This window comes from Saccostrea cucullata, unplaced genomic scaffold (assembly GCF_032062105.1).
Source record: "Saccostrea cucullata isolate Sc308-1 unplaced genomic scaffold, CSIRO_AGI_Scuc_v1 ctg1760, whole genome shotgun sequence".
NCBI lineage: Eukaryota > Metazoa > Mollusca > Bivalvia > Ostreida > Ostreidae > Saccostrea > Saccostrea cuccullata.
In genome coordinates this window covers 129,492-145,724 of record NW_026920138.1, presented here as the reverse complement: position 1 = coordinate 145,724, position 16,233 = coordinate 129,492, and the positions used below count along the sequence as shown (strand labels likewise).

At 34.8% G+C, this 16,233-nt stretch overlaps 1 protein-coding gene across 2 annotated transcripts; it reads left to right on the top strand.

Annotated features, from left to right (window-relative positions):
- Positions 1-2,323: 2,323 nt before the first annotated feature.
- On the top strand, positions 2,324-13,903 carry LOC134243997 (bromodomain-containing protein DDB_G0270170-like). Of its 2 annotated transcripts, none has more exons than XM_062726242.1 (4): positions 2,324-2,483; positions 7,972-8,250; positions 11,096-11,227; positions 11,414-13,903. In XM_062726242.1, the coding sequence occupies exons 1-4, from the start codon at positions 2,438-2,440 to the stop codon at positions 13,375-13,377; spliced, it is 2,421 nt and encodes an 806-aa protein (XP_062582226.1). In that variant the 5' UTR covers positions 2,324-2,437; the 3' UTR covers positions 13,378-13,903. The 2 variants fall into 2 exon arrangements, with proteins under 2 accessions (XP_062582226.1, XP_062582234.1); XM_062726250.1 differs by lacking the exon at positions 2,324-2,483 and adding an exon at positions 6,278-6,746.
- Positions 13,904-16,233: the final 2,330 nt, after the last annotated feature.

Genomic DNA, 16,233 nt, shown 5'->3' with positions numbered 1-16,233 from the left:
TTCAATATTGGAAAGCCTACATATTCAATTTTAACTTAGATCCATCTCTTCAAACCAGACGCGGATCCAGGATTAATTTTGTGTTAGAGCGGGCACAATATTTTTGGCAAAACTGCCTCAGCTCAGCTTCTGCTGTGTTCCAGTCCACAGCAAATCAAAAATGTCCATTTGGGGACTTGGGGGTATATAAAGCCCACTAATCAAGCTCCTGAGAAAGAAACAGTAATTTAGTGGACCTGATTTTAGCACATAAATGACTGTTATATCAATGTATGACAATGAAAACTGTGTATGATTTTTGGGGTTTCAGAGGGGGTTTGGGAGGGGCACCTGCCGGGAGCACCCCTTCTGAGTTTACTCCTGCAAACTGCTTGTGATATATGATAGGTCAAGAGAGAGATGTCACAGCTCAGCAAAGGACATGCAATGGGGTTTAATTTTCATTGCATGGACTCTAAATACTAAAGCACTTATGATCCATTTCAGTAGTAAGTTCTTGCTATCTCTGGGTCATTCAGTTGATTGATTAATGTCTGAAGGACTAGTACATTCAGATTTACTTCAATGCAATAGAATACACTAGAGTTCAAGGTTGGGCAATGTTACCATCATTCCAATACAGTGCATTACAAATGAGAAAAGCTTTGCTTTAAGAGACATTTGTGTAGATTGTTCTGGTGATGAAAAGGTGCAACATGATTTTTTTTTGTGCATGTGGAATGTGAAGAACTATTCAGTATATTGTCAAAATTTGAAAATGGAATAAGTCTTTAATTTTGAAGAATCTCAGATAGTGAAGGTTCACGCAGATAAAGAGGGACATGTAGTTCAAGTTTATAAGCAAGCACGTTTTATGGTTCAGGTAACAATGCTTAATCAAAGCAGAACACAGATGATTATTTATTTGCTCTTACTTGAGAAATTTGTTTCTTGAATGCAGCATTTGAATTTACTGGCTTCAGAAGTTCACATTTTCCATCAGATACTCATCAGCGTTAATTCAGATTTGAGGATATAAGAATGGTTATTTTTTATAGTTAGTAAATCCATAGAATATCAATCATTTATGATGCATTTGTAATAATGATGTCTAGTAATTTTGAATTTGGGTCAGGTCACCTGACGTAATTTGTTGTACTTGAGTTTTTAATGTATATCAATTGCTATTAGGGCTGTGCTAATCAATATACCCATATGTATACAGTGAGTCCGTCAGGGACACTCAAAGAAATTACACCACATCACTAATACTAAACAAAATCTGTACTGTTTGCCATTGCTTCACAATATATATAATATTTAAAAAGCTGTTTCATTGTGTTCTGATAATTTTATGATATATATTATTAATGTATTAACATGATGAAATTATCTACAATTATTTATCCTTCCTTAATGTAACAGTGAGCTCTTCATTTAAGAAAAGAAACATTCAAATTATATAAAAAATCATCTTTGCTACCCAAGGGATTTCGATCCACTATGCTCCTCATTATATGGAGAGGGGAGTGTACTGCAAACCCTTGGTCAGTGGAGATGATTAAAAAATAATATGAAAGATAAAATATCATGGAACATCATGATACAGTCGCAGTGTTTCATGATATATATAGAGAATAATACATACCCTTTTCCATATCACATCCTGTATCAGCCCGAGACACCAATATCAGCCAGAGGGCCGAAGGCCCGAGGGCTGATATTGGTCGAGGGCTGATACAGGATGTGATGTGGAAAAGGGTATGTTTTATTATATTTATTACATACTTAGTAATAAAATACAGAACACATTTAGTTGAGAAGAAAATAAGTAAATAATCATGCATGGACTTCTTACATACATGTACATAGTCTAATGTCTCATACGATTTGGGTTTGTCTCTACTTCTATTTCTATGCACTTGATCCGTAATTTGAAAATATTCTATAGTATTACATGTATTTGTAAAGTAAGATTAACCTTATTTTCAAAAAGTTAAAATTAAGAGAATATGAACCCACCAAAAATTGTGTATGATCACAATTACTGTTATTGTGGTTTAATTTACTAAGGGTGTGATATTGACGTCACAATATCCGTATCAGCCCTGCAGGGCTGATATGGATTTGCAGGGCTGATACGGATATCAGCCCCGCAAATCCATATCAGCCCTACAGGGTTGATACGGTGTAAAAATTACTCGAGTTATCAAAGATCCTCCTTTTGCTCATTCCCGTTTCTGACCTCTCATGGGCGCAGACATGTTACATCTCGGAAAATCTCGCGATTTACTTCGTTCGGAATTCCTCTTGAATTATCATTGATTCATGAATGAAAAACTAAGAATGTTCCGTATTAATTTATTTGGGCAGCCATTGCAATAAAAATTGTCTTCTGGACGAGGATGAAAATCACGTATTTTGTCCATGTTTGCTCGTCTTCGCTGGGAAATCAGACATGTTTGCCATCATAATCCTCGTCTTTACAACAGGGATAGGTTCAGGTTGGTATAGACTCTCAGCTGTTCACAGAAAAGCATATTGTAACTAACAGTAACACAATGTCAAGATACCAGGATACTCATCAATCTGTGTAAATTTGTCTTTTTTCTGTGTTTGATATTGGGGAAAATGTTGTTGTAAATATTAAGAATAATCGCTGTTTTCTTTTATTTACGTGGGCTTGTTTGTAAATAAAAAAATTGTCTTCATGATATGAATCATATTAAAAAAGACAACCCATTCATCAAAATACACTAAAATTATTCAACCAACTATATTTAATAGTTTACGCTGTATTTTATTAATTCATGCATTGAACAAAGACCTATACAACCTATACAACAACCACAATTTATTAAGAAGGTTCAGATTTTGTATCAACATGACAGGGGATCTGATACATTGACAGTTCACCTGATCATTGATGGGGCAAACACAGCTGTGTATTCAATATTGGAAAGCCTACATATTCAATTTTAACTTAGATCCATCTCTTCAAACCAGACGCGGATCCAGGATTAATTTTGTGTTAGAGCGGGCACAATATTTTTGGCAAAACTGCCTCAGCTCAGCTTCTGCTGTGTTCCAGTCCACAGCAAATCAAAAATGTCCATTTGGGGACTTGGGGGTATATAAAGCCCACTAATCAAGCTCCTGAGAAAGAAACAGTAATTTAGTGGACCTGATTTTAGCACATAAATGACTGTTATATCAATGTATGACAATGAAAACTGTGTATGATTTTTGGGGTTTCAGAGGGGGTTTGGGAGGGGCACCTGCCGGGAGCACCCCTTCTGAGTTTACTCCTGCAAACTGCTTGTGATATATGATAGGTCAAGAGAGAGATGTCACAGCTCAGCAAAGGACATGCAATGGGGTTTAATTTTCATTGCATGGACTCTAAATACTAAAGCACTTATGATCCATTTCAGTAGTAAGTTCTTGCTATCTCTGGGTCATTCAGTTGATTGATTAATGTCTGAAGGACTAGTACATTCAGACTGACTTCAATGCAATAGAATACACTAGAGTTGAAGGTTGGGCAATGTTACCATCATTCCAATACAGTGCATTACAAATGAGAAGAGCTTTGCTTTAAGAAACATTTGTGTAGATTGTTCTGGTGATGAAAAGGTGCAACATGATTTTTTTTTTTTTTTTGTGCATGTGGAATGTGAAGAACTATTCAGTATATTGTCAAAATTTGAAAATGGAATAAGTCTTTAATTTTGAAGAATCTCAGATAGTGAAGGTTCACGCAGATAAAGAGGGACATGTAGTTCAAGTTTATAAGCAAGCACGTTTTATGGTTCAGGTAACAATGCTTAATCAAAGCAGAACACAGATGATTATTTATTTGCTCTTACTTGAGAAATTTGTTTCTTGAATGCAGCATTTGAATTTACTGGCTTCAGAAGTTCACATTTTCCATCAGATACTCATCAGCGTTAATTCAGATTTGAGGATATAAGAATGGTTATTTTTTATAGTTAGTAAATCCATAGAATATCAATCATTTATGATGCATTTGTAATAATGATGTCTAGTAATTTTGAATTTGGGTCAGGTCACCTGACGTAATTTGTTGTACTTGAGTTTTTAATGTATATCAATTGCTATTAGGGCTGTGCTAATCAATATACCCATATGTATACAGTGAGTCCGTCAGGGACACTCAAAGAAATTACACCACATCACTAATACTAAACAAAATCTGTACTGTTTGCCATTGCTTCACAATATATATAATATTTAAAAAGCTGTTTCATTGTGTTCTGATAATTTTATGATATATATTATTAATGTATTAACATGATGAAATTATCTACAATTATTTATCCTTCCTTAATGTAACAGTGAGCTCTTCATTTAAGAAAAGAAACATTCAAATTATATAAAAAATCATCTTTGCTACCCAAGGGATTTCGATCCACTATGCTCCTCATTATATGGAGAGGGGAGTGTACTGCAAACCCTTGGTCAGTGGAGATGATTAAAAAATAATATGAAAGATAAAATATCATGGAACATCATGATACAGTCGCAGTGTTTCATGATATATATAGAGAATAATACATACCCTTTTCCATATCACATCCTGTATCAGCCCGAGACACCAATATCAGCCAGAGGGCCGAAGGCCCGAGGGCTGATATTGGTCGAGGGCTGATACAGGATGTGATGTGGAAAAGGGTATGTTTTATTATATTTATTACATACTTAGTAATAAAATACAGAACACATTTAGTTGAGAAGAAAATAAGTAAATAATCATGCATGGACTTCTTACATACATGTACATAGTCTAATGTCTCATACGATTTGGGTTTGTCTCTACTTCTATTTCTATGCACTTGATCCGTAATTTGAAAATATTCTATAGTATTACATGTATTTGTAAATTAAGATTAACCTTATTTTCAAAAAGTTAAAATTAAGAGAATATGAACCCACCAAAAATTGTGTATGATCACAATTACTGTTATTGTGGTTTAATTTACTAAGGGTGTGATATTGACGTCACAATAGCCGTATCAGCCCTGCAGGGCTGATATGGATTTGCAGGGCTGATACGGATATCAGCCCCGCAAATCCATATCAGCCCTACAGGGTTGATACGGCTATTGTGACGTCAGCCATATCGCATATGCAAAAAACCTGTATTTATTACTAAGTGTGTAATAAATCATGATATTAAAGTTGTAGATGTATTGTTATACTCCCCTTTGTTCTTTATTATACATGGATTAACAATCAGCAAGTCCCACAAACTAGAGGACAACAACCAGGGCCTGTGGCGTTTTTATCACCTCACTAGACCACTAAGTCCCACATTCCTTCTCATAATACACTGGTGCTTCATGTAACCTTGTCCAATGTTGGCATATGAAGTCCAGTGTTCAAGTGCTTCTGATAAAAAAATATTTAGATAACTAAAACAAAGGCATGTGTTAAGTAATAGAACTTCAAGAGGTTACTGGAAAATTCAAAATGAAATTCATAACTCTGGAATCTGCACATGTTCTGTATTTCTTGCCTTTTATGGGCAATTTTTGATGTAGCAGTTTGTATTACGGGACAGATAAAAACTTGTTTATTTCAAACTAATTTGATGTTTGAAGAAATAATACGAGACAAATATGATTTGAAAATGTGTATATTGAGTGTTTAAAGGTTAATATTTACATTAATTGAAAAAATAGCCCATCAATCATTCTAGTACCGTAACAAATGTTAACCAAACTCTTTGTAAACTAAATTGCTTGAAATGTCATTATGCAAATCTTAAATCCCATCAGTTTCATATTTAAGATAAACTGCATAATGAAATTTTATCATGTAAAATATTTATCATTAGTTTAGAATTCTAATTTCATGTCAAATCAATGGGTCTTTTATTCTCTTACGCTGACAAATTAAATTATTTCACGGGTAACAGTTGCTGCCGAGTTTTACATTAAAAAGTTAATTTTCTCCCTTTAATAGAAGGCCAATTATTGGTTTAAAGTTTGAGATGACCTGATAAGATTATGGTTGAGTAACATGTTTGAGATAATTAACTCCTGTCTTAGCAAGCTTGGGTTCTGTATCTTAGTTATTTGACCAGAAAGATACCAAACAAAGGACTCAGTTACCCATCTACAGGAATTCGGCCATTAACTGTGTACTGTGTCCAAGATTGCCCAGCCCAGATCTACTAAGTCCCCCAAACGGAGAGGGATAAAGACTTTAGGCCAACTTTTCACTGATCCAAGATTTTTATCACAGGATAACAAATTGGAATTGTGACCACTTAATATATTTTTATTAAGAAGCAAATATAATGAAGTCTATTTATCTTTAGCTTGAAAAATTAAGTTACAGTCGCAGATTAAAGGGACACATCTCTTTTGTGAAAATAAGAAAAAGAGAACAAAAGATCTAGACAGAGTGGTTAAGAAATGAAGTTATAGAATGGACATATTAGGCAAGTGTTTTAGGGAAAAGAGACAATGAGGTGTACTGTAAAGAGATGGAAGAGATGAGCCACATTGTGTAATCCCCTGACTGTCTGATCTTATCTGTGTTGTTCTTTGAAGGAGACTCTATTGTTGATACAGACATTTAAATTAGAAATACTTTTGAACTAGCCTCTGGAACTGTTTGCTTCTTCATAAAAGGAAGATTAGGTGGAGTTGTTGAGAAGATTGATTGAAAAAAATTCTGTCAGCAGAAAGTGTTTGTATAGTTTAGTAGACGGAAATTTACGAAAATGTCATTAATTCGTAAGTAAAACTTGTACACTGTCGTAAGGTTTAATTAAAATATCACTTTAAATTGTACTTATTAATTTTGTAATTTTTGTTATTACTTGTACTGAATTTTATATCTGATCAGGGTTGAGGCAACTCTATGATTTTTGAAATTTTGATGAAGGAAACTTTGGGAAACAACTTTAGTTTGTTAAATGGTAATAAAAATGAGTCAACGGTAGATGTATAGGTCATTCCACTATGACTATATTTTTATTAACCTCTAACAGCAGTCATTGAACAGGTTATGATAAAAAGAGCCATCACAATTAAGTTTTAGTTTATAATTTTACAAAGAGTGTTTTAATAGGTCATTTCAGTTTGTTGATCGTATGGCACTTGAAGAATTGAAAGTGTAAGGTTAGTTGAACTCTTGCTGAAATGGACATTCATCATATACCTGATGAATTATTTATAGATTGGGTCTAGGCTAGGAGGTTATAGTTGTTTTAGAAAGAGTGTTTAATCATTAAACAAGAAAGAAAATGAATTAAGGGATTTTGACAGCTAGTAGTCAGTGATTATTTCCTATCAACTTAATCTTTAATATTTAACAAATTTGTTAGCCAAAATTTCACAGATCTATTTTATGCCTACTTTTATTATTATTGGTTTTATTTATGTTTGGGAGTTAAATAATAGAAAACATTGTACAGTTGTATATACAAAAAACAGATGGTGTATTTAGTTAGGTCTATATTAAAATGCACAATGTTAAGGTGGAAATATGAAAAGGAAAATGAAAAAGAAAAAAAATCAAGAACCAAAATAGAGCCTTATTCATTTACAAACTTTCCCAAGTTTGATGGAATGGATTAAATTCTTTTTTCATCTATGGACCCAGGCTAAATATATAGGAAAAAGATTTTTCTCTCTCCATATTACTGAAGGGTGGTGTTAGTCATGTTGATTTGAAGCATTCCTTTTGTGGATTTCGGTGTGGTTTGGACCATAAAGGGAGTCAGAATTTCTGTGGGATATATAAAAGCCTCATATTGAAAATCTGAGAAAGAAAGCATTTCTACAATTAATTGGGCAAGCTTTGTGGCTCATGGCCTTTGGTCCTCTATTGCTTAGAATTTCTCTGCACTGCTTTATCTTTCTGTATAGGAATTGGGTGAATATTGGGATAAGATACCCTGTGCACTGTCACAATTGATTGATGCTCTTATTTAACTATATTTAACTTGTTTTTCAGCCATATCTGAACTTAAATGCACAGACTACGCTGGAAAAGAAATTCTTAATGGTCAAGTCTATCAACCTAAAAGTGACCCCTGCTACCAGTGCACATGTAGTAATGGGTTTGCCACCATGTGCAAGTCTGTGTCCTGCATTCCCCCCACTGACTGCCGTAACCCTGTCATGATAGAGGGCACCTGCTGTAAATTCAGTTGTGATGAGGATAACGGTGGGGGACATGGTCACTTCCCTACTGTCAACTCCACTGACCCTACCAGGAAAAACAATGATAATGGTTAGTTTTTACATCCCCCTTGAATCATGAAAAAAAATCTTTTGAATTTTGTTTTTAGGTCATCTGAGTAAACTCAGGTGACCCATTGCTATCTGTTTTCGTCCGTCGTCGTGTGTCGTACATCGTTCGTAAACTTTTGAACATTTTAGATTCTTCTCTGGAACCACTGAGCCAATTTCAACCAAATTTGGTATACAGCATCTATGGGTGAAGGGGAACAAAAATTGTGAATTTCATGGTCCCTGCCCCCCTGGGGCCTGAGGGGTGCAGGGGTTCAAAATTTTTTTTGTCATGGTCAAGTCCAGGACTTGAGGAGTAAATTTTAGGGAAGTCCGAGGAAGAAATTTCAGAGTCCATATTTACCTATACATCATTGAATTTATGTAACTTATAATTTATTTTCATTTGTTGCATTGAATGAATAAAGACTATATGTATTAATATATGTTTTATTTTTCCTCGATAAACTGTCATATAGTCATACATGAGTATTTCAACACAATACCAGACTGATAGATTACTTGTACATTACAATAACTTTTACAAATACTCACTACTGAATAAACCACCTGTTACAATAAACAGAAATTAGAATGTGCTGTAAGTCACAGCTAAAACCGAAATTTAACAAACTCATTGCCGTTTGTCATATAGGAGGAAACATGAGGAATTGCGTAAAAGCAAGAGTCTAACCGCAACGGAAAATAAAAAGACGGATTGTATTTTCGAAACGTTCGTAATGTTTTATGGGTATTTTAACGCCCACAAACCCACATTTTTACTTCATACATTTGAGAATTTGCTTTATTTTTAGCTTTACGATCATTTTTTTAACTTATAAAAAAAAGATAAACAAGAAACATAGCCAAGTCCCAGGACTTTGTCGAATTCTAAATGCCGAGTCCGGATCCGGAATTTGTTAGTCCGGGACGTCGGGCTTGAGGATTTTTGAACCCCTGGGGTGGGGCCAAAACCACTAAAATTAGTGAAATCTTTAAAAATCTTCTTCTTTACTCCTGGACATCAAGCAGTCAAACTGTTGGCATGATTGTAATCAGCATTAAGTCCTCTACCAAAATTGTGAAATTCATGGCCCCTGGGTCAGGGGTTCTGGTGTTAGGTTGGGGCTATATAGATCATATAGTAAAAGTGCATTATTTCTTTGAAAATCTTTTCCTCTGCTTCTGGGTGTTAAACAAACTAACCAAGTACATAGTTATGATGACCAAGAGTGCCTCTTCGAAAATTGTGAATTTCATGGCCCCTGGGTCAGGGGTTCTAGTGTTAGGGTGGGGCTCTATTGATTATATACTAGTAAAGATACATAAATTCTTTGAAAATCTTCTCTGCTCCTGGGCATTAAACAAAATAACCAAGTACATAGTTATGATGAGCAAGAGTGCCTCTTCAAAAATTATGAATTTCATGGCCCCTGGGTCAGGGTTTCTGGTGTTAAGGCGGGGCTCTATTGATTATATAGTGAAAATACATTAATTCTTTAAAAATCTTCTTTACTCCCGGGTATTCAACAAACTAACTTAGAATATAGTTATGATGAGCAAGAGTGCTTCTTCCAAAATTGTGAATTTTTTTTTACCCCTGGGTTGGGGGTTGTGGTGTTAGGGCGGGGCTCTTTTGATCATATAGTGAAAATGCATTAATTCCTTCAAAAATCATTCTCCTCTGCTGCTGGGTATTAAATAAGTTAATCTACTAAGTAGCTATTATTTACAAGAGTGCCTCAACCATATTTATGAATTGGATAGCCCCTGGGTCAGGGGTTTTGTTGAAAGGGGTGAGTGGGTTGATTATATAGTGAAAATACATTAATTCTTTAAAAATCTTCTTCTTTGCTCTTGGGTATTAAATAAACTAACTAAGTATATAGCTATGATGAACAAGAGTGTTTCTTCCAAAATTGTGAATTTTATGGCCCCTGGGTTGGGGTTTCTGGTGTTGGGGGGGGCCTCTATTGATTATATATTGAAAATACGTTGATTCTTTGAAAATCTTCTTCATTACTCCTGGGTATTATGGGTATTAAACCAAGGAACTATGAACATAGTTATGATTAGGAAGGATGCCTCTTCCAAAATTGTCAAATTCATGGCCCCCTGGGTCAGGTGTTCTGGTGTTAGGGCAGGGATCTAAATGTCTCTAATGATTATATAGTGAAAATGCATGAATTTTTTGAAAATATTTTTCTTTGCTCCTGGGTATTTTGCCAATGATCTAAGTATATATTTTTTTGATGAAGAAAGGTGCATCTAGCAAAATGGTTAATTTCATGCCCCCTGGGTCAGGGGTGGGTGGTTACATAGTCTGAAAATAAATTAATGCTTTGAAATCTGCTCTTTGGTATTAATAAATCATTCATGATGAAATGAAATTTATGATAAAATTTCCAAAAATTTTGAAATATGTGGTTCCTGTGGGGTCGGGTGCACAACTGGTTACAAAGTGGAAATGCATTTTCTCTTTGTTACTCTGATCTACCTCTGGGTATAAAGTAACTAGAGTAAGCATGCTAAGTGTATTATTATGATAAGCAACGGTGCCTCTTTCAAAATTGTGAATTTCATGGCCTCTGGTTTTAAAACACAAACCAAATTCCATTGTTTGAAAGTTGTTACATGATACTCAGGTGACCTATAAGGCCTGTGGGCCTCTTGTTTAATTAACTTACTCTTTAATGTCAAAGTACCTGCATGACATATATGGAATGTATGGGGCAAGTTGAATTTTCAAACTTGTTAATTGGAAAAAAAAAACTATTAAGTTAAAAAGTTAAGTAATTTTATTGCATTTCATTTAACTGTGCTCATCATGTGACTCAATATTACAGTGAATAGTGACAACATGACGACCCTGGGTCTTAGATTAGTGGCTAGCACCATCACCTCGTTTCTGGTCCTCGCTCTTCTTCTCTTCATGGGTCATCGCCTCAGACAACGAAGACTTCTTCAGGCCATGCGTAGTAAGTATTGGGTTTTCAATGCTCTGTGTTCTTGGAGCAACAAAGATTTTCAGATGCTCATTCCAAATTCAATTTTAATGGCCCATCATGGAGAGGAGAGGAAATCTCTACCTGTCTGAAATATATAACTTACAAAATGCTTGCTGAAGTTACATCATTGTTTAATGCTTTTGATATCTTTTTCAGGATACAGAGACAGTAGACGAAGAGAAAGGCTTGATGAAGGAGACATTGACAGCTTTTCACCAGAATTCTTTGGTTTTGAATGTCCCTCTTATGATGATCCACCCCCTCCATACACCCCTCCAAAGCCCCCTGATCAAGAGTTCCCAAGGGAAGCCCCTCCTCCGTATGAAGCAGTAGAAAGTTCAAACAATAATAACAATGCATCTTCACCATGCCCTAATAACAACAACAACATAGGGTGTCAAACCTCACCACATACAGTGCAAGGTACTGAAACTTCATCAAGTACCAGAGGAGCAGAACATATACCCACTCTGTCACATTCTTGCAATCAAATTGTTCAAAGACATCATTCTCTACCAGGGTATTCAGAGCACGACCCAGAGTCTTCCCATTCTAGGAGTTGTGAAAATCAAAGCGACAGGCATGGGAACTTTAGATTTTCTCTGCCTTGGCTTAGACAAACCAGACAAACACAAAGGGGTACTCAGACACTGCCAACATACAACAGGCACACTGATCAAGTAAACTTTTCTCCTGATTTGTTAGAGCTGTGGGAGGATACTTCTACCGCCACCACCACTTCAGAGATTCAAGACCGGTCTAGACTGCCGCCAACTGGTGGCAGATATGTGCAACATGGTCATATCTCAGAACTAAGTGACACTGATGATCTGTCAACAGAGAGTGGTACTCAAACCGATCGGTATGTCCAAACTAGCCGCCACAGCTACGGTTGTCTGCCAGCAGTCTCCACCTTCAATGCTAACAGACCTCATCCACCTCTGCGGAGGGAGGGCAATGCAGGGCAGGATGTTTCTTCTTCTTTTGATGAAGTGAGCTTCCATGGGAGTGAGACAAGGAGTGTTGGTGTCTCCCATTCCTCTTATAATAATTCAGCCGAAGCCAGCAATGAACAGTGTGTTGGAGCTACAAACATCTTGGAAAATGATTCTGTTCTGGAAGCAGAAGACAATAGAAGGAAATTAGAACAAATTCATGACTCTCAAAATCTGAGAATTCTGAGGTTGTCTAAACTTTTACAGCAGTCTTCAGATTCTTCTGAATCTGCTTGTGGCCATTCATGCTTGAATAGTTATCAAAATATTCAAAAATCGCAGTCTACCCACTCTGGTTTGTCTGTCTGTTCGGAGACCGGTGAAAAGAAACTGTCTGTTGTGGAAGAGAGTGCCCTCAGTAACGATGTCCAGTATCCATGTTCTGGAAGAATGCCATCCACACTGACCAATGCAGACACTCCATCTTGTTGTGGAATCTCTGATAATTGTGGCTCAAGTGATTGTTCATCTGGTATAATGCCCTGTGATCACGGAAGGTGTTCATGTGAAAGTAGCGCAAGGTTCACTCCAATTTCTCAACCAAATCGTTCATTTTCACCACAAAGTGTGTCATCTTTTGAAAGAAACAATAATTCCGTACTAAATTCTTCCACTGATTCTAGTAACAAAGACAGCAGAAGAACAGAAACAGTGTCAAAGAAACAGAAAAGACAGTCAACTCAGTCCAAGTATTACAATGATCAAAGCAATGGAAATTACAACAGGAACGGAAGATCCTCTTCTGCTCCTCCTAGACAGTTATCTTTTATTGATGAGCTAAAAAGTAGAAATAGAAATATTTCTGAAACCTCTCCTGGGCCTACAGCCCCTGACTCTAATGGTTGTTCCACAAGTGCTCCCACATGCAATGATAGTTCAGAAATCTGTGATAGTCCCTGGCATTCAGCTTCCGTAAAGAGAAACAACAGCTCTGTCTCTCATAAGTCGTCCTCCCAAAGTAGCAGCCATAGCAGCCACTCGGGGGATGGCCTGCTCATCTGTCCGCGCAAGAAAAAATCTCGCTCAGCCAAGCGGAGTCGAAGTAAAAAGACTTCTGATAAAAGAAAATCTGTGCAGAACACTGAAACTGAAAACTCAGAAAACAAACAGTGTAGTCTGGTCTAAGCGTGGCCATTTTATTATGAGTCAGTTATAAGTTGTCAAATTATTGCAGTTGTTACTATTAAATAGTTGTTAAATATAAGTTTCTTAAACCATGAAAAACAAAGTGCTGTATATGTAACAGTTTACCAAAGTAGCCATTTTGTTTGCTTTTTATTTTATCATATATGTATAACATAGATTATAAGTTTTATTCTTTGACTAAAATTATTATTGCTTTTAGTTTTTTTTTTGCATATCTTTGTTCACCGTTTTAATTTAAAGTACCTAATCAAGATGGAATTAATACCCTTTTATATATCACAAAATACAAATTGTTCCAAGACTTCTGCACCGAAACTGCCAAGTTGTTTATTGTTTGACTTGCTAAGAGGTTTAGAATCTGTGCAGTTACATTCACTGATTTTTTTTTCTTTTAGTTTTGAATTTGATGATTTTATGAAATAATGAATTACTTTTCAATTTAAAATCTTTTGTCCATTGAATGTATTTGTGAGTGATAAAATTTGTTAGTGATGTAACACTTGGGGTAAAAAGTTACATGTTACAATTTACATGTATCACTGCATTCTACAATTTACCTGTATCATTAAATGTTACAATTTACATGTATCATGTTTATGAAGTAACATGTTGATTTATTGATAGAAAACATTATCAATATACATATACTGTAAACCAACTTTTACATGGGTGTGAATTTACAAAGTTCGCGATTAATCGCGAATATTTACATGTGCGAACCAGTCCTTAAAGTCTCTGTGTTTAAGAACAACAGATTAAAAAAAGCTTAATCGCAAAAATTAATCATCGCGAATAAATTTGTCACAAACAAAAGTTGGTTTACAGTACATGTAATGACATGTATAACATGTTCTTTGAACAAACCATTGATTTAAGAATATGATTTTAGCATACTGTTTTGACTTATGGAGTCTCAGTTTATCAAATTAACCTTTGTTGAAGGTGAATTTTGTGTCTATTGGTTTTTCTTTTCCTTTTTTGTAATATTTATACTGCCAAAAGACTTGTTTATGTAAATTTGTATCCACGTAATAGACTAATTTTACTCTAGATCTGTTTAAAACCACTTTTTTTTCTCCTTTCACTTGCTCATCTGGTATGTGTATATGTTGCCATGTGCATATGTGTGTAGATGTAGTTTCCTGTGCCATATTGTCACATATCACATCTGTGTGTACTCTAGTTAGTAGTGTATCTTAATGAAATAGGAAAACAGTATTCTTATCTGTTTGTCTTTAACGATAAATAAGAAATGCAATTTTAAAGCAATTGGTAAGATTTTTTCAGCAGTTTGAACTTAATGTGAAGCAATTATATATCAGCAAGAATTCTGCAGATGAATGAAACTTAAATTTTTTTCATTTATTATATGTCTTTCAATTTTTTTGTGAAAAATAATTCAAGAAGAAAATTTAATGTGATATTTGGTAAACATTTAAAGGAAATAAATACTTTTAAAGTGATTATATTGTCTTTTCTTGTCATATTGTATAGAAGTGTACATGTTATTGTATATGCATGAAAAATAATTCTAACATTTACAAATTTTTATTTCGAACAGTTAGACATAAATAACATTTAAGTCTACATTTCCACATTCCAATGACCAATGAAGGAATCTTGAAAAGGCACAAAGCCACCCCCACCCTCTAAACATTGATTTATTGAATCGTGTATATATTTTAGGCACAAAAGGGGACCTCCCTTTAATCCGCCAGTGCATTCCATTCCATTCACATTGAAGTAGTTTTCATAGATAAAACAGTATGATGAAAGATTACATCCCTTTGGATTTTACTGTACTTTCTGTCTGTAGTAAGCTTCCCAATGGGTAAAAATACTGGTATATGTAAGGATAATTATATTTTATCATGAACTACATCTCTTATTTTTTACCAATGGAAATAGGGGAAATTACAATTTTAAAAAAAGTAGGAATAGTCTACCATTTATTTATTCGTTATTCCTTTATTTGTACAGTTACTGTAATACAATAAAGAAAATGGGGTGAATAAGGAGGGCGAAATACCTATACTTGTAGTGTGACAAATATGAAGTGAACAAATAAATTTCAGTTATACATTTATCAAAATTTTCTTTGATGTTTCATCTCTATCTTAAAATGTAAAATCTCTACAATGTACAAAAATCTCATAAAGCATTGAGGTCGAAAGCAATTGAAAGTGGGGAGGGGGGGTAAGTGAAAGAGCAAAAAATTTCAAACCTACAAAAATAACTTGACATGCAAAAAAAAAGGGGGGGGGGGTGAACACGAAAATCCTATTTCATGTGGAAGGGGAGGGGGTTAGGTAGGATCGAACTTTCAGTACCAATTTTTATTAGCGTGCAAAATCTTAAGAATTTAAAACAAAAAGAATCTTTTTCTAATACACAAAGTTTTTCGATATTAGTGGTTAATTAATGGCTCTATTATTTGAAATTTGAGTTCATCCAAAAAGTTTGCATAAAATTAAAAAATATACATATTTTGGTTTCAATAACATAGAGCAGCTAATCCTTGAAAGTACACTTTTATTGCGAAACTTTCGCATACCTTTCCTGTAAATACTTGAAGTCAACAATTTAAGTCATATCACAAACATGATATTTATAAATGCCAGCATTCATCAAGTGCTGTGTAGCATATATAGTGGTTAGCATTTTAGTCTTAAGCCAATATGATGCTGCCGATTTTTATTGCTTGGGTTCGAACCCCAAGAATACCATATATTATTTTTTTTTAAGAAAACTTCCTTTTTTCCCCAAGATCTTTTTTTCTCTGAAAAATATGTTTATCATTTTATCATAAATTTCAATAAAACTAACTATTCCTAG

Coding starts and splice junctions, on each gene's coding strand:
- LOC134243997 (XM_062726242.1), top strand. CDS start 2,438: ATGTTTGCCATCATAATCCTCGTCTTTACAACAGGGATAGGTTCAG. Junction 2,484..7,971: donor TACAACAGGGATAGGTTCAG/GTTGGTATAGAC, acceptor CTTGTTTTTCAG/CCATATCTGAACTTAAATGC. Junction 11,228..11,413: donor ACTTCTTCAGGCCATGCGTA/GTAAGTATTGGG, acceptor TATCTTTTTCAG/GATACAGAGACAGTAGACGA.